The sequence below is a fragment of the Globicephala melas genome, chromosome 8 (genome assembly GCF_963455315.2).
Source record: "Globicephala melas chromosome 8, mGloMel1.2, whole genome shotgun sequence".
NCBI classification, from domain to species: Eukaryota; Metazoa; Chordata; class Mammalia; order Artiodactyla; family Delphinidae; genus Globicephala; species Globicephala melas.
The window spans coordinates 9854863-9876837 of NC_083321.1; the positions used below are offsets into that span (position 1 = coordinate 9854863).

The 21975-nt window shown below is 54.0% G+C and overlaps 1 protein-coding gene across 1 annotated transcript; it reads right to left on the minus strand.

Moving 5' to 3' along the window:
- Nucleotides 1-632: 632 nt before the first annotated feature.
- On the minus strand, nucleotides 633-7461 carry SAXO4 (stabilizer of axonemal microtubules 4). Its single transcript, XM_030833109.2, has 12 exons — nucleotides 7353-7461; nucleotides 7068-7185; nucleotides 6651-6804; nucleotides 5513-5641; nucleotides 4855-4918; nucleotides 4327-4439; nucleotides 3863-3922; nucleotides 3665-3751; nucleotides 3182-3295; nucleotides 3003-3097; nucleotides 1219-1383; nucleotides 633-711 (listed from the first exon to the last, which is right to left on the minus strand). The coding sequence occupies exons 1-12, from the start codon at nucleotides 7459-7461 to the stop codon at nucleotides 633-635; spliced, it is 1287 nt and encodes a 428-aa protein (XP_030688969.2).
- Nucleotides 7462-21975: the final 14514 nt, after the last annotated feature.

The following is a 21975-nucleotide window of genomic DNA, read 5'->3' on the forward strand; positions in this document are numbered from 1 at the left end:
TCCTGCTTTGATCCCCTGCCCCATGCTGTAGACCTACCTCCCGCCCGCCTCCGCCTCCCCCTCTCTGGCCCGCCTGTCCCTCCCTGGGACTTCCTCCCTTCCACACTTGATGGACCGCTTAGCACAGGTCCTCGGAGACCCCTACATGGGAGAGGAAATTGAGTCTCAAGAGCAAGGTGCCTTGTCCAGAGCATGAGAGTGAGTCCCACCAGGCCTCCCTGACTCCAGACCTGGCCCCTCCAGCCCTGCACCCACTCCCCACCCTCACCCCTCCTTTCCCAGCCCGCTCTGACCGCGCTGACACTGCTCTGCTGCACTGCTCTTTATTTCATTAGCAAAGTAGCCGGGGAGCCCCCCGGGGAATGTGGGAATAGGGACAGTAGCCAGCTCCTGTCCCCTGGGGTCGGCAAACCTGTGCAGACAGAGATGAGGCCTGAGGGGCTCTGGTGGTCTGTGCACTCTCCCCACCTCGAGATGCCCCTGATCTCCCACCCCCCGCTCTGGGGCTGGGGTCCCCGGGCAGGATTGGCCTGACCCAGGGCTTAGGATGGGGGGCTGGTCCACGATGGCCACCCCTGCCCGGGGAGCAGCTGTGGGTGGAGGTCCCCCGGCCCCTTACCCAGGCCTCAGGCTCAGAGGGGCACCGTGAAGCCGCTGCCGTGGCTGCCGGGAGGTGTGGCTCGGTAGAAGGGGTCAGCCGAGACCAGGGTCCTGCAGGAAGGAGGGGATGCAGGGGAGGGAGGGGTGGGGCAGCGAGCCCGGACCTTCTCTTTCCCCCCCACCTCCACACGGCGCCAGGGCTCAGCCGGGATGGCCAAGCCACAGAGAGTCTTTGCCGGCCAGCTCTGGGCCATTATTGGTACAAACGGGATTTCTGAGGAATTGGATTGAGCAGAAAGGAGTCAGAGAGAGGCAGAGCCACAGTCATTCCGCTTTGTCCCCACACACCCCACCCCACAGCTGGCAGGGAGCAGGTGGGAGCTGGCCAAATGCGGGAAACACGAGCGCCCCGGGGACTGGGGCGGGGGGGGGGGGCCGCCGTGCAGAGGGAGGGGTCGCTGGGCAGAGGAGGGCAGCAGCCCCGCTGGGCAGGAGAGGCAATGAACAAACCAGAGAGAGGAAATGGGCCTCTCAGATGGAAGACAGACGAAGGAGGGAGGAGAGGCCGGGGAAAGGCCTAGATGCAGCAAAGGACAGAGCAGGAGGGGGGCGTGCTACCTGCCCACATGGGGATTCAGGCGCCGCAGGCTCTCTGTGGGGTTGGAGGTGGCCTGTAGGCGGGTGACCGGCTGGTTGAGGGCATAGCCTCCGGGCTTCTGGGGCTGGAAGCCACCTCGAGTCCAGCCTTCACTGTCTAGACCCTTGGGGATGCTCTCGAAGTACCTTCAACACAGAAGAGTAGCTGGCGGGAAGCTGGTCTCTGTCCTCCGCAGCCTCTCTGCGCTTCTCCAGCAGGAATCTTGGCTCCAGCGGAGCACAGACTGCTGCAGGTCCTCCAGCCTCCCGAAGGCCCTGTCCACTCACTCACCTCTTACCCTGGAAGCCTGCCCCCACGCTGCCCCTGAGCTGGGCGCCCCTCCTCGGAGCCGCCCCTGAGGCTGAGACAGCACTCTGGAGTGTAAAAGACTTTTAAGAGATGCCATGCCTCCCTCCCTGGCCTGTGAACGTCTCGGGGGATGGGAGAGGATGGGGGTTGGGGACCCCGTCGCCTCCATTTCTCTCTAGGCGTTTGACTTTTTCTTCCATTTTGCCAATTTTCACTGAGCACTGGGCCGGGTTCTGAAGGTGCCAAAATGAGCAAGATGTGGGCCCAGCCCTTGAGTTTACAAAGGGGGTGCGGAGAGATACATGAGAAAATCAGTGACTACAACCCCTGGGGCTCTGGGCCCATGAGGAAGGAGTGGTGTGCCTGACACCTGCTGAGCGCTCAGAAAACCAGACAGGCAGGCGGGGGGGAAGGAGAGATGGCTGGGCCTGAGGGTCTGCGGGAGCCTGGGGAGGGGCAGGAGCACAGCTGTCCCCCAACTCCCAGAGTGAGGCCCCGCCCCTCCCCCTTGCCCTCCCCGGGAACTGGAGCTGCCACGTGCATCGCGGATCTGCTGTGAGGTTCAGGCACCGCTTCCACCCTCTGAGCCTCAGTGTCCCCATTCAAAAGAGGGAGCATTTCGCTCCAATCCTCCTGGGAGATGGAGGAGCTGGGGGAGCAGTGTGGACGCGGATGACACAGGCTGACACACAGATGACAGAGGCCAGGAGGGGACGCTTTTGCCTAACAATTACACCTCCATTATCCCACCCCTGGGATGCCCTCCCCACCCAGTCCTGGCCTGGGTAGCCTCCCCCATGACTCTAGGGCCACTTCCTCCTGGAAGCCTTCCCTGATGCCCAGGACACTCACTCCTTGCCCAGGGCTCACACAGCACAGAGCTTACCTTCTGAGAGTGCATGGAGCCCACCTGCCATGGACTGGTTGTGGTCTCTTAGCAGATGCCCTGTTGCTCCACATAGACCCCATTGTACTCCCTCATTCCTCCCCTGCCCACCAGGGGCCTGCACTGCATCTCTGGGAAAGCTGCCCTTGGGTTACTGGAGCAAGGAGGTACCTGGGCTTTAATATCACCCCTGGGGACAGCCCTTAACCAAGGATCAATGGGTGTGGGGTATGAATACCCCAGCTCTCTCGTTCCTCGGCTGGGATGATTCTGAGTTGTGTGTTTTGCACTGTTTTCTAGCGTCTCCCCATGGGATACCTGGTTTAATAACACACTGTTCTTGGCGGCCATCCCTTCCCCACCCCATTACCCCATCCCTGACACCCTTAATAAAGGGTTCACACCCAACTCCTTGGCTCGGGGTATGCTTCTGGGGGAACCCACATTAATCAAGTGTTGGCCTTCTTCACTCATTACTGTGAGCTCATTACTTTTCGCAGTCTCAGTCTCCCTGTCTGTAAAATGGGTCAGCTTCACAGGCCCAGATGTGGGTAGGGAAGAGGGGCTCACCCTTGGTTGTAGGTGGTCAGGTAGCGATTATCCAGGTCAGGGTCATAGGGGCTCCGGACATAGCTGGGGTTGTTAAGGCTGAACCCTGTGGGCTCCTGCACCAGAGGGATAGAGAGGGGACTTCTCAGGTCAGGAGGGGGTGGGGATTTGGGGTAGGGGCTGGGTACCCCAGGCTTTACCTTTTTCCACACGGTCTCCTGGCCAAGCAGGGCAACATTTGTCTGTTGCATCCTCTGCGGGGGCTGGAATTGCCAGTGGTTCATGCTGCTGGGTTCTGGGCCGGAAGGGGGCACCTGCAAGGGACAGAATCACAAGAAGGGTGGCCGGGTGGCCAGGGTGAGGCAGCAGGATGGAGGGAAGGCAGGCAGAGGCCCATGCAGCCTCAACCGCCCCAGCCCCAGGATGCATCCCCCTCCAGCCCCATTGAAGTCACGGCTTTGAACACACCCCTCACTTTCCAGTCCCTGGGCCTTTCCCCCTCCACCCAGAGGTCCTTCCTCCCTCCACCCAGGGGTCCTTCCTCTGCATCTCCAAATATCCTGATTCTTCCCATATTGCACTGCCCGGATCGAATGCCACCGGGTCCAAGAAACCTCCCTGTCTCCTCCTCTCTGAGTGTTCCCTTCTCAGAACACACAGGGGAGCCCCCCGAGGCCACTCACTCTGGGGTTCAGAGTCCTCTCCTTCACTCGGCTGAAGCCGGTCTCCCGCTCGGAGCCTCTGGCCAGCACCGGCAGGAACTCATCCCCCTAAGGCAGGAAAGCAGCCCCTGGCATGGCTTCCGGCACCATCCCAACTGCCCCACAGGAGGACCTCAGGCTGTGGCACAGACATTCCCCTCCAGCCCTGGCTCAGCTTACGTGAGGATGGGTCATGGGGAGAAAGTCTGACTTGGTGACACTCCGGCTGGGGAGGAGGACCTGGAAAGAGGCCACAGAGGAGCATTAGGCTGCTCAACTGCTCCTTTGTCCTGAGCACAGAGAAGGGCTCAGCACAAATGGGTATAATTGGACGTACAAAGGAAAGGGGAGAGTTTGGGAAGAAGGGAGGGGAGGGCATGATGCTGAACGGGAACCAGCAGTCCAGGGTTCTTGTCTGAACTCTCAGTGACCTTGGCTATGCTGCTTTTCCTCTTTGGACCTCAGTCTTCTCATCCAGAAAATGGGGGAGTTGGACCAAAGTAGTGGTTTTCGCCCAAGCTCTTTCATCTTGTGTTTCGGCAAAGGCTTCTGCAGCTCATATATATACATTTTTAAAGCTAGAAACCCCCAGACTGGAGAGCTTCAATCACCTTGAAATTCTAGTGGGGCCCAGCCTGACTTACCGGGTCCCCAGGGAGGACCTGGGAGGGCGGCTGGAAGATGATGGGGCTCTTGTTGGAAGCTTCGGTTAAGCCAGTCTCCTGCTTGGCCCCAGCTGATTTCTTCTGCAAGAGATCTGCAAAAGACAGCCCCTCTGTGCTGGCCTGGGACAAGCAGGCCCCACCAACGTGACCACCAGTGGCTCGGTGTCCCAGTAGGTGTGGGGGGAGCTGGAGGCCGGAGCAGCCAGGATCATGGGCAACAGGGGGACTCCAGAGTCCAGGGCAGAGAGCAAGAGAGGAGAGCAAAAGGAAGGGCAAACCTCAAACAGCCCTCCTAAGGAAGAGAGTCGTCTTTTGGAGATCAGCAGACCTAAAGCACAGAGGTCAGCCCAGGGAAGATGGTTTCCCCAAGCTGCCGATATGTCCTTCTGTCTTCCGCTGGTGCCTCCTCAGCCCTGTGCCAGCTCTGGGGTCCCCGGGGGTCTCTCCCAAGGGTCGGGAATAGGGAGGTGTAGTGGGAGGCCTGAGCTTAGACTCACTCCTGCCTACCTGGCTGGTTTGAAGGCTCCTTGAGATACTTGGGATCATACTCGGAAGTCATGAAGCGGGGGCCCTGGAGCACAAAGAGTGGAGCGATGGGGGAACGCAAGGTAGACCAGGGCCCAGAGGCAGTGGGGGCAGTGCTGGCTCTCCGGTTCTCTGTGCTTTGAGTAGACCTGCATGCTCCCACACACATCTCTCTCTCATCAGGCATCACAGCGCCAGAAATTCCACCAGGAGAGCACAGTTCCTCCGTGACAATGAAAACTAAGTCATATCCCACGCTGGACTCCAGTAATGAACAACGGGACCCAGAGCCCCTGCGACCCAGAGCAGGAGGGGCCCAAAGAGAGGAGAGAGGCAGGTGGAAGGAAATGGGTGCTCACAGTACACTGGGGCCCAGGATGGGATCGGGAGAGAAGGGAGCTCAGGTATTAAATCCCAAGATACATGTAAGGAAGCCCGTGAGGACCACTTTGCTGCTGCCTTGGAAATACCAAATCTCAAATCCTTGCCTCGCCCCAGTCTCTCTGAGTGTGTGTGCCCTGAGCCCACACTGAGCTGGCTGCTCGGGTGAGTCAGCACAGAACCTGTCTCGAGGAAGCCGGAGGAGGTGCGTCCGGCCCCTCTGCCCGGCCCAAGGCCCTCTTCGGGGCCACCCACTCACGTGTCGGGCATCCTCCCACTCCAGCGAACCCTTGTTCTGCTGTCGGTGGAGCAAGGGCACTTCCTTGGGCTCCAGCCCCTTGATGGCCTGGGGCCCACAGTCCTGGGTGTCAAAATGGACCTTCCTGACCTGGGAGGACGGAGCAGCCAATTACGCTCCAGGTGAGGGGATGGCAATCACGTCTTGACTCTGATTCTGCCCTTGACCCCTACAGAGTATCTGCACAGCAGCCTGGGGGGTCCCTTTACGATGAAGCTGGGCCATATCCCTCCTCTGCTCAAAGCCCTGCAGTATTCCCATTGCACTCCGGGTAGGATCCCACGTCCTGACGGCGGCCCACAAGGACCTAAGCTCCTCACTCCGCTCCAGCCACCTGCCTCCTTGCTGTCCCTCCTCCCATCAGGTGCTCCCACCTCAGGGCCTTTGCACTTGCTGTCTGCATTGCCTGGAATGCTCTTCCCTTACTTTGCTGCATCTGGAGGAATACTGACGTCCCTCAAGTTTTTGTCTAATGTCTCCATAGTAAGCTCTTTTCTGACCCTCCTGACTTGCAGGTCCAGTTCCTTCACTTCTGCTTCAGTCCTTGCCTCTTCCCTGGTATATTTTTCCCCAGCACTTATCACCTTCAGAAATCGAAGAGGTGTTTAGAACGTATTGGTTGCCTGAATGGCAGTATCCATTCTGGCGGTGGTGGTGATAAGGATGATGGTCACACAGTGATAGAGATGAAGACGACGGGGATGATAATGACAAAAGTGAAAGTGACAGCCACAGTGGGGATGGTGATGTGGGCGTGGACATGTGGATGAGATGGGGGAGATCATGGGGAAGTGGATGGGCTTGGGGTGCGGAGGGAACAGGACTGGAGGTGGGGATGGTAGAGATGATGATGGTGACAGGAATGGGGATGGATATGGAGGGGGAGGGGATGGGGGGATGGGGGCGAGGTCAAAGGTGATAAAGGTGAGGGGACCCCAGCCCACACTGTGGCTCCCCCAGGCCCAGTCATCTCAGCCTTGACCAACACTTGGCAGTGCAGCCCCACCCTCTGGAGGGATCCCCACCCTGTCCACTCTCTAGCCCTTCCTCCGCCCCAGGCTACGGTCCCCCTCCGTCCTGGTCCTGGCCCAGCACTGACCTCCCTGGTGGGGGTGGCTTCCCAGGCCTTCTCCCGAGAGGAGCCAGGGTGGGTCTGGTGCATGTTCCAGGGCAGTGGGTATTTGCCATCAGGCACCTCCAGGGGACGGGAGCTCTGACTGGTCACTGTCTGGAAATTGTTGCAGACTTGTTCCCTGAGGGCGGGGCAGGAGTGGGGGAGCTATTACCACCAGGGCCACCTCCCCTTGTCCCCTGGAGGCTTCCACCTCCCTCAGACCTCCCACAGCAGCCTCGGGAGTCTGCTTGCCTTTGGGGCCCAGGCTGAGGACCAGGCCCTGAGTCCCCCAGGATCCCGGACCCCAAGCGCGGAGCCTGGAGTTGGTCTGATGAGGTCCGATGGCCCTGAGGGCTAAGGCCCGGGTGGGCAGGGGGTGAGCAGGGGTTGGACCGACTGTACCCCACGGCCGGGTTGTCCAGGGCACTGAGATTGGGTTGACATGAGACCACGGGCCGGTAATTTGATCTGTAGCCTGTGCCGTGGTGAATGCCCATGCGGGGCTTGAAATCCTCCCGGCCTGCCAGAGGGGAAGCAGGCAGACAGGACTCAGGGTCAGCAGAGCGGCAGAGCAGTGACCAGGGCTCCCCAGGCAGGACCAGCATCCGCCCGCACCAGGGGTCTAGGAGGGCGTCCCCACTCCTGCCCCGTGCCCTGGGCGTGCCTCCTACACAAAGGTGCCCTCACCGTAGGCTATGCAGTAGCTGGTGGCGTAGAATTTCAGGGGGTCTGTGCAGCCCCCCGAACTCATCTTCACATAAGGGGATACAACCCCCAGGGGGAGTTTCCCCATCATAATGCTGTGGGGCAGGGCCCCCGGGGGACCTAGAAAGGAAGCACAAGGAGTCCCAGAGGTCTGGCAGCCCAAGGGCCCCGAGCCTGCCCCAGGCCCAGGCTGCGGAGACCACAGAGGAGGTGATGGAAGCCCACACAGCGGCCCTTCCCCCAGGTCTGTGCCTTTCCACCGACACCCACACCCCAAACTGAAGAAAGGACTAGTACTCATCAACACTTGTGTACCCTGTGTCTCATCTCACCTTCCTCACACCTTATCACCAACCCCCTCCCCCATTTTACAGCAGGGAAACTGAGGTTCCAAGTGGTGAAGGATGAGCTCATCATAGGTAGTAGAACCGGGATTCAGACCCAGGGTATCCGACCCCTCAGCCCCTGATCTTTGCCCCCACGTGCCCTCTTCTGGGAACGGAATAGCCCGACAATCGCCCACCCTGAGCACTCTTGGCCACCCCAGCTGGGAAGCTCACTCCCAGCCCCAGGCTCCTTGTCTCTCCCTAGGGTCCCTCGGCCTTGCCCACCTCCCACTAGAAGTTGGCTCAGCTCTTATGGGGCCCAACCACCCAGCTGGCCCCACCCTTACCTGCCCTCTGCAGGGGCTCTGAGGTAGGGCAAGAGGCTGCAGGAGGCAGGCGCTGCTCCACAGAAGCCTGAGCCCTCGGGCAAGTGGCCAGGCCAGAAGAAACAGTGCGTTGCCTAGCAACAGGTGCCTAGCAACAGTGTCCCCACGCTTTGGAAGCCCTTCTGAAGCCAGGGCCCACTGAGGGGCTGACCTGGCCAGGAGGGGAGGCCAGGAGCTGCCCAGGCAAGGTACTGCCTCCGTGGCTCCAGCCCCGATGGTGGTGTCCCTCACCACAGCCGGGCAGAACTGCCGTCTGAGTGACATGAAATAAAAGATAATCCTGAACAATCACTCCAGTTTATTGAGCACCCACTTCATCAGACACTTTACATCCTTTATCTCCAGTCTTCTGAATAGCTCTTCCAGGTAGCTATTATTATCCCTCTTTTCACACAGGGAAAAGAAGGGTTGGACAAGCAAAGTGACTTGGCTGGCCGGAGATCTCACCATCAGAAAATAGCAAAGTTGAGATTCAAATGTGGGTGGGTCCAGATCCCACTCTTAAGCCTCTGGGTAAATTAATGTTGACTCTGTTCTGCTAGAGCCAAATCTGTACCGAGCTCTTTCACCCACATTACCTCACATAATCCCCCAAACCACCCTGCGAACTGGCTACTCTTATTCTAGGTCCAATAAACCACAGCAGTGAAGAGCGTGGTTCAAACCTGATCTGTCGCCCCCATTTCCTCATCTTCATCGAGGGTGGTCACTGGACCTGTCTCCTGGGGCTGTTGGAAGATTTGATGAAAGAGTGGATTCAGCACCTGGCATGTGGTTGATGCTCGGTTTTTAAAAGCTCTTCTTAGCTTTATTTTGCGATGGGAAAGGTGGGGCCCAGGCCTCACAGCTGGCGGAAGAAGAGTCTGGATTAAACTGGCGTGAGCCGGATCCACAGGCCATGCTCCTTCTGTATCGGCTCTAAGGCTTGTGAATGTCTAACAGTTGGATCTCTGGGGACTGATTGGTTGTGGGTGTGTTGGGGGGGGGGGCGAGTGTCCTGATTTGCAGCATTTGTCGATTTCTATGGTGTAAACACACCCTGCTTTCACGGCTGCTTTCAAACTACCAACGCGATGTTACTGAAAAGGGAATTGGGTATACAAGGTCAGCAGCCCACCACGATTACAGTACTTCCACCATAGGGATTCAGTAGTTGGAAGTAACCCCAAGAGCACAAATGACAGGAAAATATGGGAATGTAATGAGGAGGTGATGACTTTGAAGTATTTATTAGCTTCTTTTTAAATATAATTTAGTAATATGTAAGTTTATATCATTGAAGTGTTAACAGCGGCTGCGTTCAACGATCAGCTGGCAGATTTCCTGGAAGTTTCACCGTCAGCTCTCAGGAGCCAGTGCGCCCCTGCTCTTCGGGGAGAATGAGGTGTGAATGAAGGGGAGGCCGAGGGAAAGGGGGCTGCCCTCGCCCAGGAGACGCCCTTGCCACACTCACCTGGAGGTGACCGGCCTGCTCGTGAGGGAGCTTGTGTCTGCCCCTGAGCCCCACAGAGAGGCCCTGGACTCAGAGGTGACCAGGACCCAGCAGAGGTGTGGCAGGCACCCACCCTCCAGAGGAACGAATCTGTTCGGGGGTCAGAAGCTGCAGGGACAGAATTGAAGAGACACAGCCCGGCCCTCCAGCCAAGAGCTCCAAGTGTAATGACGGAGGTTCCCATGAGCTCCACTCAAGAAACACAAGATAGGGAAGAATGGGTGGGGCTCACCAAGGCGGAGGGAGAGAGAGGCCCTCCTTGAAGTGTCTGCATCGCAGGGAAGGGTTACAAGCAAGGACTCAGACTCTGAAGCCAAATGGCACGGCCCCGCCTCTGACACTTAATAGTAAAAGACTTGGTGCGTGTTACATGCGCCTCGGTTTCCCCCTTCTGGAAAGTGGGGGTGATAATGGTACCTACCAGTGGGGCTGTAGCTGGCACACTGAGGTGGTAGGCGCCCTCTAAGAATTAGGGAAAGGTCTTGGCAAAGGATGGGGCTCAAGGGTTAACAACAGGAGTTCCACATGGCCCTGCCCTCAGGGAGCCCACAGTCTACAGGGGTCTCAGTCACTGCCACTGTGATGTAGCCAGCGAGAGCTCAATTCAGGACCCTGAGAGTACTGAGGTCAGAACTCGCTTCTGCCGCTCGCTGGCTGTGCAACTCCCGGCTTCCGGGATTCACCTCCAACCCCTATGTTGCAGGGCTGCTGGTGGATTTGAAATACACTTTGCACCGTGTCTAGCAGGCAGTAGGCCTGCACCAGGCGGAGATGAGGGAGGGCACTCCACGTGGAAGGCCCGGCGAGAACAAAGGTGAGACTACTTGGTCCCTTGCGGCTGGAGCAGTGGGTGAAGGGGATGGGCTAGCTCAGCTGCGGGAGGCAGCTTCGAGGGAGGCTGTGGCCAGGCTTTCCTTTTCGCAGTTGATGAGGGGCAAACGGGACTGTGAAAGGCTTGAAACTGTCCCATAACGTTGCGACGGGAGCTCTTGCGTTGCTGGGGACCCCTGGGTCGGAGCCCACGAAAGACGGGGAGGAATTCTGGGAGGCGGCGGTGATCCTCCTGGTGGCCTGTGGTTTTTTGCTGTGTGGCGACACCCAGCGGCCATCACTCAGAACTGCAGGTGATAGACTGGTGCTGCCCTCATAAAGCTGGGGGGCTCCTGGAGGGAAGCGAGGAGAAGGCGCAGCTACTAGATCGCCCGGCCACCGGCCACCAGGTTCTCCAGAACAGAGGGGCCCGGCCTGGGCAAGGAGTGTTCGGGAGACCAAGGGCCCGGAGCTCGCAAGAAGCAGGAGCCTAGGGGCTGCTCACCTGGTGCTGGACCCAGTGCTGACCCCATCGCTGTGTGACTTTTGGACCTCTCACCTCTGGGCCTCAGTTTCTCTAACTCCCCATTCCCCCCTCCCCCCAGCCCTTGGCAACCCACAGGTGACTTTCTATCTCTATGAATTTAACTGCTCTAGGCACCTCATATAAGAGGAATCGTACAATATTTGTCCTTTTGTGTCTGGTTTATTTCACTTAGCATAATGTCCTTAAGCTTCATCCATACTGTAGCAGGTGTTGGAATTTCCTTCTGTTTTAAAACTGACTAATAGTCCCTCATATGTATATGCCACACGCTGTTTATCCTCTCATCTGTAGATGGACACTTGAGTTGTGTCTATCTTTTGGTTATTGTGAGTAATACTGCTAACATGGGTGTATAAGTATCTTGTTGAGTCCCTGCTTTCAATTTTTGAGGGGTGCACAACAAGAAGTGGAATTGCTAGAACTTACTACACTCATACTTCTGAAGTCTGTGTGCTGGAGGCTGGGGAAGGCACAAAGGGTAGTGTTCCCTGGCTTCAGGTGGGCCCCGAGGCAAGGGGGTTGCTCGGGGAGGAGAATGGAATCAGGTGTTGCCCCCAGGAAAGGCCTGGTCTGAGTCCATTTAGGTGAAAGAGGAAGAGGCAGGGATGCCAATGTCTTGGGTGAGCCGAGGTCACATCTCTACTCCTTTCTGAGCCGCTTCTGGAACTTGAGTTTGAGGTCTGCCTCTGGCACAAATAGTGCTGTGTGACTTTCCTTAATTAACCACACTCTCTGGTCCTGCTGCCTGTGAAAGAGGGAACTAGGCCAGAACTGGAGGTTTGGCTTGCTTGTTTTTAGTTTGAGATGTGTTGTTTATTTGACCTCAAGGTCTTGGAACTCTTTCTTCAAACAGACATTAAAATGATGACTGGCTCTGTGTCTCCCTCACCCCCCTCATCTGTGAGACAGCAGGACCCCAGCCCACCCTCTTTCCAGGTCCCTCCCCTTGTTACAGGAGAGTGTGGAGGGGAGTCTGCCTCACCCTAGCCCACACTCAGCCTCACCCTCTGGGGCCGGCTGGGCCAGCACTGGCAGTGTCTCCAGCCCAGACCCTGAGGTGTGTCTGTGGAGGGCACAGAGTTTGAGGAACAGAGCTCATCGAACCCTACATTCTGCCCACAGGAACACTGTTTCTGAACCCAGATTCTTCTAAGCCCACCTGACAGTCCTCATCCAGGCCAGGTGCCCCCACTCTGTGATCCAGGACGGAGCAACTTGAAACTGGAACGTGGCGTCAAGGGGGTCATGACAGGAAGGGCTGGTTGGAGCAACGCCAAGCCCACGGGCCCCTCTTGTCCGTGGCATGGGGGTAGCAGGGTGGCCTGGATTCGCACAGCCACCTCTTGGTTCAGCCCTGGGTGGTGGCGCTGCCCCGCTGAAGGGCTCAGCGGTTCTGAGGCTGAGGTGACTGGTTTGGGAGAAGTGGATCCAGAGGCTCCTGGGTCTGAACGGCGTGGTGTTAGGACAGGAGCCCTGGCTTTGGGGCCTCACCGACCTGCGTTTAGATCCTGGCTCCATCTAGGACAGTGTCCCAGGCCTCGCTTTCCTCCCTGTGACAGCAGGATGCCACCTGCTCCCTGGGCTGTTGTGAGAATGAAATGAGAACTGTAAGATAGGGGCTCAGTGTGACACCTGCACAGTGGGACCGGTGAGTGATGGGGGCTGTGATTATTAGGGGTGTAAACGTTGGGTCCAGGGAGCAGGCCAGCAGCCGGGCCAGGATGACTTCAGTTTTCACTATCGATTTTGCCCATTTGCAGCATCTCTGCACTGTGACTCGGGCCTCTAGGACGGCTGCTGCCTTAATGAGGCAGGAGAGGTGCCCGGGACTGGGGTCCTAAAACCCCCACCTTTAAAACGTGCCCTGGAGGCTCTGCTCACTGATCTGTTGCCACCAGGAACTGAAATAGCCCGAGTCTAACAGCCTAAGTCCAATCCCTCTCCGTCTCTGTCTTTCCTAAAGGGAAATGATTCCCTTGCTGGTTTGAGCGCTCTCTCCCCCACCTCCCACCAAGCTAGCATAACTTCCTGTAGTTCATTTCCACTCCCATCTGTAGATGTTTCTGGAAGAACTCTGCCGAGCATATTTGTTGGCTGTTCTGTTTCTGCCTGTTCTGTTCTTTTACTGTCTCCTCTGGGTGAACTGGTTGATCTCGCACAAGGTTTAAAAATTCATGACTCCCGGGGAAGATGGAATGAGATGGAGCAGAAAATAAGAACACAATCTCAGTTTTCCAGTGGGATAGAGATATTCTCATCAGTGAACAGCAAGAAACCGAGGACAGAGGTCAAGAGGGTGGCTTCTGGATACACAGAGATCTGGGTTTGACTCTCCAGCCCTGTTTTTCTGGGATCTGTGCTCTGGGACTCAACTCTACTAAGCCTGTTTCCTTACCTATATGATGAGGTCATGGTAGAACTCACACAGGCTGAGGACTCCAGAAAGATAATATTTAAGGGCTTAGCACATAGCCTGGCATAGAGAAGGCACTCAGTAAGTGCTTATGGTTATGTTACATTTCCCAGCCTCCCTTGCAGTTAGATAAGGACCATGTGGCCAGTTCTGGCCAATGTGCTGCATGAGGAATTGAGGAATGCCACTCTCAGTCTGAGGCAGTTATCAGTGGCTGTGAGTTTTCTACTCTCTGTGGGTGGAGACAGGAATGTCAGGATGGAAGAACCAACGGATGGAGGCAGCCTGGATCACTGAGTCACCTCCTGGAGGTCAGCTGCCCCAGAGAGCGGGCTTTCCCTCAGCAGACGGGGATGTGATAGAGAGAGCTTCAAGCCCCGGAGGTCTGGGATTTTGTTTGCTACTGCAGCATAAGCAAAGAACTGAAGATCTGAGGACTTTTGGGAAATAAGTTCAGATGTGATTCTGTGTATTAGTCAGGGTTCTCCAGGGAAACAGAGCCAATAGGATGTACAAGTGTTCCTAAGTGTGTATATATAGTGGAATATTATTCAGCCATAAAAAAGAAGGAAGTCCTGCCATTTGCAAGAACATGCATGGACATTGAGGGCATGATGCTAAGCAAAATAAGGTGGACAGAGAAAGGCAAATACTGTATGGTCTCACTTATATGCAATCTAAGAAAAACAAACTCGAGAATTCCCTGACGGTCCAGTGGTTAGGACTCCAAGTTTTCACTGCCAAGGGCCCGGGTTCAATCCCTGGTCAGGGAACTAGGATCCCACATGCCACACAGCGCAGCCAAAAAAAAAAAAAGAAAGAAAAAAGAAAAGAAAAGAAAAACTCATAGAAAGAGAGAGTAAATTGGTGGTTGCCAGAGGCAGGGCGTGGGGGTTGGGGGTGGGGAGGAAGTGAGTGAAGATGGTCCAAGGACACAAACTTCCTGTTATAAGATGAGTAACAGGGCTTCCCTGGTGGTGCAGTGGTTGAGAATCCGCCTGCCAATGCAGAGGACACAGGTTTGAGCCCTGGTCCGGGAAGATCCCACATGCTGCGGAGCAACTAAGCCCGTGCACCACAACTACTGAGCCTGCGCTCTAGAGCCCGCAAGCCACAACTACTGAAGCCCGTGTGCCTAGAGCCCATGCTCCGCAACAAGAGAAGCCACCGCAATGAGAAGCCTGGGCAACGCAACGAAGAGTAGCCCCCGCTTGCTGCAACTAGAGGAAGCCCACGCACATCAACAAAGACCCAATGCAGCCAAAAAATAAATTAAATAAATTTTTTAAAAATTATGGGCTTCTCTGGTGGCGCAGTGGTTGAAAGTCTGCCTGCCGATGCAGGGGACACGGGTTTGTGCCCCGGTCCAGGAGGATCCCACATGCCGTGGAGCGGCTGGGCCCGTGAGCCATGGCCGCTGAGCCTGCGTATCCGGAGCCTGTGTTCTGCAATGGGAGAGGCCACAGCAGTGAGAGGCCCATGTACCGCAAAAAAAAAATAATAAATAAAAATAAAATAAAAAATTAAAAAAAATTTTTAAAAAGAAAAGATGAATAGCTTCTGGGGAGCTAATGTACAGCATGATGACTACAGTTAACAGTACTGTTTTGTGCACTTGCAAGTGGCTAAGAAAGTAGATCTTCAAAGTTCTCGCCATGTACACACAAAAGGTGACTGTAAGATGATGGATATATTAATTAACCTTACCGTGGTACTCATTTTACAATATATGCATAGATGGAGCATGAGGGAACTTTCTGGGGTGATGGGAATTTCTGTATCTTGACAGGAGGTTGATGCAAGCATTTGTCAAAACTCAGCAAACGTAGAGTTAAGATTTGTGCATTTCACTGTATGTACATTTTACAGCAAAAGAGAAAAAAACTTTAAATACAAAATATCAAAGTCGAGTTAATGATACGCATTCTGAAGTATTTAGGGCAAGTGTTCTGATGTCTGTAATTTTCTTTGAAATGCATCCAAAAGTAGATGGATGAGTGGGTGGAAAGAGGGATGGAAAGATGGAGAGATATACAGCGAATCAAGTAGAGTGAAAAGTTAATGGTTATCTAAGTGCTGGATATATGGGTGCTTACCGTAAAATTCGTTCAACATTGCTGTATGTTTGAAATTTTTTATAATTTAGAAAAATTCAATAACATTTTACGTACTTATTTTTATAGTTACCTTTTTAATTTTTGCAAGTGACACTACTGATATGACTTTTTCCATTTACAGTGATGATGTAAGGTTTCCTTTTAAAATTAATTTGTCTAGGGAATTCCCTGGTGGTTCCAGTGGTTAGGACTTGGCGATTTCACAGCCAGGGCCCAGGTTCAATCGCTAGTCGGGGAACTAAGATCCCACAAGCTGTGTGGCGTGGCCAAAAGAAAAAAAAAAAGAGTTAAGAAAGATGAAATAAAATTAATTTGTTTACATAAAAAGGGGCTCAACTTAAGAAAGATAGCAAGTGAATATTAGTATAGATGGTGCATGGATACGGCAGAGCTCACGATGGCAATGAGCGAACAGGATAAGTCTGGGACAAGTGCGGTGCTGGGAAGTACACAAGTTCTGGGGCAACCTTGATTTACATCCTGTTTTGCTGCTTGCCAGCCGTGTGGCCAACGGCAAGCCTCTCTGAGTTTCAGTTTCCTCGTGTAGAAATGGGATAATGCGATCTCCTCTGAAAGGAGGCTTGTTGTGAGACGACCCAGGGAAAGCCTGGCTTGGGAGGCCACAGTAGAGGATGGACCCCAGCAGCCCTGGCTCCAGGGCCCTCTGGTGCATCTATTTCCTGAAGCATGCTTGGCTTTGAGAGTTCGCTTCTTTTAGCATCTCAGGTCCTCCAGACGCCTGGGCAGAGAACCAAGAACTCTCTCCACTTTCCACAGTGAGAAAGACAGATCTTATTCTTTAAAACCCTTCTCCCCAGTCCGAGGGCCTCCAGCCACCTGGAAAGAAGGGGACCAATCCTTCAAGCACACTGAACCACTGGAACTAGGGAAGGGGAAAAAAAATCTCAGGACAGCAGGAGACCCAAGAGGCCTCTGACCCCTGCAGACCCACAGCTCTTGCTGTTGGGAAGGTTTGCTTTGAGCTCTGCAATCAGATTGACACATCAATTTTTTTTTTTTTTTTTTTTTTTTTACTCATTTCTTAAATAATTGGGAACGCCTTCTACATGCCAAGTGATGTGCCAGGTACTATGGATCTCAGGTGAACAAAAATAGATCTAGTCCTGTCCTCATGGAACTTGAAGTCCGATGGGGAGACAGGCATTGATCAGAGAGTGATGGATTTAAAATTGAGATGTTAGGGAGGTCTTCTCTGAGGAAGTGGCACCTGAGCAGAGATCTGAAAGAGGATAGGAGTAAGAAGGAAAGGGAGGAAAGAGCACTCTGGGCAGAGGGAACCGTGCAAAGGTCCTGTGGTGGGAGAGGTCGTGGAGAGGATGAGAGGCTGAAGGAGCCTAGGAGGAGCTGGAGCACAAAAACTGAGAGTGGGACCAAGATGACGTTTAAGATGTGGGCATCCCTTGAACTTCCCTGGTGGCGCAGTGGTTGGGAGTCCGCCTGCCGATGCAGGGGACGCGGGTTCGTGCCCCGGTCCGGGAGGATCCCACATGCCGCGGAGCGGTTGGGCCCGTGAGCCACGGCCGCTCAGCCTGAGCGTCCGGAGCCTGTGCTCCGCGATGGGAGGGGGCCACGGCAGTGGCAGGCCCGCATAACGCAAGAAAAAAAGAAGAGATAAAAGAAGAAGAAAAAAAAGATGTGGGCATCCCAGGCAGGAACCTTAAAGGTAATGTTAAGGGTGTTCTTTTTTTTTTTTTTCACTGCCATGGGCCCGGGGTCAATCCCTGGTCGGGGAACTAAGATCCTGCAAGGTGTGCGGCACCCCCCAAAAAAAAGTGTCCATACCCTGGTGTGGGTGAGATCAGTGGAGGGTGTACAGAGAGAAAAAAGGAGGGCTCCTAGGACAGCATCATGAGGAACTTCAAATCTAATGACGGGGGGTGGGGGTGGGGTGGGGGTGAGATGCCTCCAAAGAGGTAGAGGTGTGGCTGAAAAGGCAGAAGGAAACAGAAGGAAATGCTGAATCATGAAAACCAAGGGACGGGGAGGTTTCTATCGTTGGTCAGAGGGAAAAGTAAAGCTTTGAATAATGTCCGCTGGATTTAGTAATGTGGAGGTCCTGGTGACCTTAGTGAGAGATGCTTTCATTCAAATAATGAGGTGGAAAGCTAGAGAGGTGAAGATGCGATAAGGAAAGGAGACAAGGAAGTGGTGATGAGTGTAGTCAACCCCTCGGAGAAGCTGACTTGTGAAGAGCAGGAAAGGAAAAGGTTTCATGTGCCAGTGGTCACGCTCACCCAGTCTTTCCCTAGACCTAATTCTTGAGCCTAACTTGTTTTGCTGGTTCCCCTCCTCAGTGTCTATCTTGAGGTACATTTAGAACAATAAATAGGAGGCAGGCCTTTAATCTGATCCTGTCCTGAGACACTTCATCTAAGGCAAAAGTCTTACTGGGCCTTTGTTGCCCAAAGCATTGCTTATATCTCATCTTTTTCTATTTAGCGTATAGATTTTTAACCCTGGAAGGCCCAAGACTTCTGGATTCTATTTCCTTTCATTCCTACTTGAACACCAGGTAATTCTTTGCTGAGCTCATCTCGTCCTTCTATATCCTCACCAAATGCAGCCAGTAGTAACCAACAGGGATGACTGGTTTTCTGCTTTCCGGCCTCTTCCTTGTGGGCTGCCAGCTTGGAAAACACATAGGGTACCTCCCCCGTCAGAGCAGGCATTAGTTTACCCAGTGTCTTGCTAGTGCAGAACACAGAACTCCTACTTTTCAAGGGTCCTACATCACTTTGATCGCTTCTGCCCAAGTGCTAAGCCAATGTCACCACGGGCGAGTAACTCAATTCCTCTGGGCCTGTTTCTTCATTGGCAAAATGAAGATAACAGTACAACTTACTTCATAGGGCTGTCATAGGAACTGAGTGAGTCAATGCAGGTATTGTGTTAGCCCAATGTGTGGTCTAGAAAAAGCACTCGGTACATGTTGGCTGTTCAAATAGTCGAGGAGGAATTACACGTGTTTGTATGAGACTGATACTAAGTTCACAAGAGTCTGATATACTAAGCAGCCTCCTTTTAAAAAGTATTATAGTGAAAAGTTCACCTGCCCAGGGGACAGGATACTCACTCATGCTGGTTGGTTGGTGATTTTTTTTTTTTTTTCTCTATAAGCAAATCTACACTGGAAGCCCAGTTACCATCTGTTATCAGTTACCAACAGCTATAATACTGTTGGTGACTGTATGCAGCTATAATGCTGCATAACAAATCACCCCCAAACTTGGTGGCTTAAAATAAGAAGAATTTGTTTAGCTTAAGGGTCTTTGGGTTTGCAGTTTGCACTGGGCTTGGCTGGGTAATTCTTCTGGTCTTGACTAGTGTCACTTACCTACCAGCTGACTTTGGCTAAGGGGAAAGGGATGACTTGGACACATGACTCTCATCCTCCAGAAAGCTAAGCTGGGCAGGCTTTCAGGTGGTGGCACAAGAGGTACACGAGCTCCAGCAAGCCCAATTGTGCCAGTGCTTCTCAAGGCCCTGCTTACTTCATGATAACCGACATCCCGTTGGCCAAGCAAGACCCTGGCTGACCCCAGGGTCAGAGGGGAGGGCCCTGCAAAATCACAGCAAAGGGAGTGGCTACAAGGGCTAAGAGTCTGCCAGACCCTCATAAAATTGATCGGTGAGAGTGAATTCAGAACAAGGGAAGCTATTTCTAGGATATTAAAAGTAGGTGTCTCAGCTCCACGGCCTGGTGTGGAGGTGCGCCTGTCACAGGAGGCTGGATGTCCCACGGCCCGTGCCCAGTTGAGTCAGTGCCTGAGACACACGGACCAATCATCACTTCTCTTCTGTTCGCTTACCCCTCCTTCAAAGGTCCTCCAGAGCATGCTCTGTCTCCTGGGCCTGGCACTAGGCCTAGCACATGGTGCTAGGGCTGACCACCTCTGCTTGTGAATCAGTGAAATAAAGAGTGAAATTATAGGGACTTCCCTGGCAGTCCGGTGGTTAAGTCCGTGCTTCCACTGCAGGGGACGTGGGCTCGATCCCTGGTCAGGGAACTAAGATCCTGCACGCTTTATAGCGTGGCCAAAAAAAAAAAAATCCTTCTCTGATCCCAGCATCTAGTGAAGACCGTTATAGCGTAACTTTCTAATTAGATTTCTGAGCGTCACTCTTCCTGTTTGGACCAAGCCCACTGCTGTTTCTATTTGCGCAGGAAACACAGCATCTAGTATAACATCTACTAAAACCTTCTCACTGTGCATGACTCTGCTTAGGGGTGGGAGCAAAGAGAGACAGGGGAGCAGGGGAGAGCCTGTGCTCTTAGGAGCAACCAGCAGTGGCTTGTCAGCAAAAGTGCTGGAGCCAGTGGGCGCAATAGAGGTTGGACAACTCAGCTGGGGGCCCTGGAATGGGGTCCACATAGTCTTTCCGACCAGCCACATCCAGGTCTGAGACAGCCTGTGGCTTGGAAGGAAAAGACGGATAGTGACAGCAAGACCCCGAAAGCTTCCATCCTCATCTCTGCTGCTCAAGGTAAGGATGAAAGCCTTGAAGCAGAGCAGAGATCGAGCCCTGCCCCTGGCCCCCCGAAAATCCAAAGGCAGTCTCTCTGAACTCCAGACCATCACTTGGAGAGCTAGGTTGCACCTGTCCTGCTTGGAGGGCTCAGGTGTTCGGGCTGGAACTGCTGAGGCTGTGATACCATCTCTACAAGAGTCAGGGCCCGAGGGGGAGGGGGGAGCCTATAGGGAACCGAGAGGGGGTCTCCTCGAAGGACTCTGCACAGCAGTCCTCCATGGACCAAGGCAAGATGCAGGTGACGAGTCAGGAGCAGAGGAGTAATGACGACAGTTCCGTGTTTCAAGGTAGCAGACGGGGCCTCGGTGCACAGGCCCTGGAGGCCCACTGCCTGGCTTCCAATTCCAGCTCCCACGCTTCCCGCCTGCGGCTTCCAGCAAGCCGCTTCATCTCACCGGGCCTCACTTTCCTCACCTGGCCGAGGGAATGATAGTTGTGCCTGTCTCATATCCCTGTTGTGAGGCCTGAGTGACGTCATTCGAGGCATGCTCTTAGCGGTGCTGGGCGTGCCTTCGGCCAACACCACCACTAGCCGTGATTACGAGTGTCGCTCAGGTGCCAGATGCTGTGATGAGCACTTCACACAGGTGACTTATTTAGTCCTTACACCCACACGTGAGGTGGTTCTTTGACTTTCCTTTCTACAGATGAGAGACACAGAAGCGTGGAGGTACAACGTGACCAACCCAACTGACCAATGGGAGAGCCAGGACTCTACCTTAGGCCTGACCCCCAAGCAGCTGCCCTGAACTGCTCTGCTCTATTTCTCCAACACATGTCCCAGGGCATCACCAAATGTGAACATTTCACCACATACTAACTGAAATCCACTGCGAAACAAAATGTACATCTTCACATCATAATTTGCTTTTTTAACTCTACATGCTGTGATGTGTAGTTACGTAAAATGTGTTCACATTGTCCTTTTAAAGAGAACGTTCTCCTCCTTGGCGGGAATATCTGAATTCAGGCGAGACCTGGGACCTAGAAAAAGACTACCTCTCAGGTTACGAGGAGGTAGATTTCTCCTCTGCACGTCTTCTCCTTGGACGCCTGATGGTATCTTGGATAGCTTCAACTTTTCCACCATCTGCCCTGAAATGTCCGACTGCTGACAGACATTTGTTTCTTAAAGGCAAAGGAGCGCTCCAATCCTTGCCTCAGGTCACCTGACTAGGGAAGAGCCTAACGCCGGTCCTCAGTGCCAGAGGGTTCACTGGGAAACCGAACAAGGTGGCTTGACTGGGAGCTGAGCAGCACCCTCAGCTTGTCAGCTGCAGGATGGCAAGTCCTCCATCCTCAGATACGACGGGCTGTACCAATAAGATGCTGTCAGTGCAGGTCTCCCAGCCCTGCTTGCCATTTAAGGCTGCGTGAACTTCCCCATCATGGAAACTTCCTGTCTAGCCACGATAGCAGATGGATGGAAAGATAAAAGTAAGACTCTCTACTCCCCCAGTGGAATCTTTCCCTGGGGATGTTTAAAAATATGAACAAGGTTTGGGTCAGTGCCACCCTCACTGAGCTGAAGAGACAGAGCAGATGACCTCCAGACGACGGCCAACACCAGTCAGAGGTGCCTCTGCGATGACCCCGACAGATATGCCCATCTAAGGCTCAGGGTCGGGCAAAAGGGATTTGGCTTATGGATTCTGAAGACTTAAAATGATTAAGAGAGGAAATGATGGGGAGAGGACAGCTTTTACTGCCCCAGTTTGACGTCTGATGTGGGAGCTTGTGCGCCAGGTCTCGTGAGACCACTTCAGATGGGACAGGGCAGGGCCAGACGCCTGGGTGCCCCACAGAGGCTCTGAATGAGGTCAGTGAGCAGTGATGTGTCACAGGGAGAGGAATAAGTCCAGCTTTGTTCATCACAGATCTTGCGGGGCCGCTGGCCCTTGCAATATGTTTATTAATTTTTAAAAAATGTCCTGTGGCTGGCCTAGTTTTACTTAATGCCTAA

Excerpts from the sequence above, each read along its gene's own strand:
- SAXO4 (XM_030833109.2), bottom strand. The coding sequence starts at position 7,461 with ATGATGGGGAAACTCCCCCTGGGGGTTGTATCCCCTTATGTGAAGATG. Across the intron at positions 3,923-4,326 it reads AGGTCCTCCCTGGGGACCCG|GTCCTCCTCCCCAGCCGGAG; the intron begins GTAAGTCAGGCT and ends GCCTCTTTCCAG. Across the intron at positions 3,098-3,181 it reads AGGAGACCGTGTGGAAAAAG|GAGCCCACAGGGTTCAGCCT; the intron begins GTAAAGCCTGGG and ends CCTCTGGTGCAG.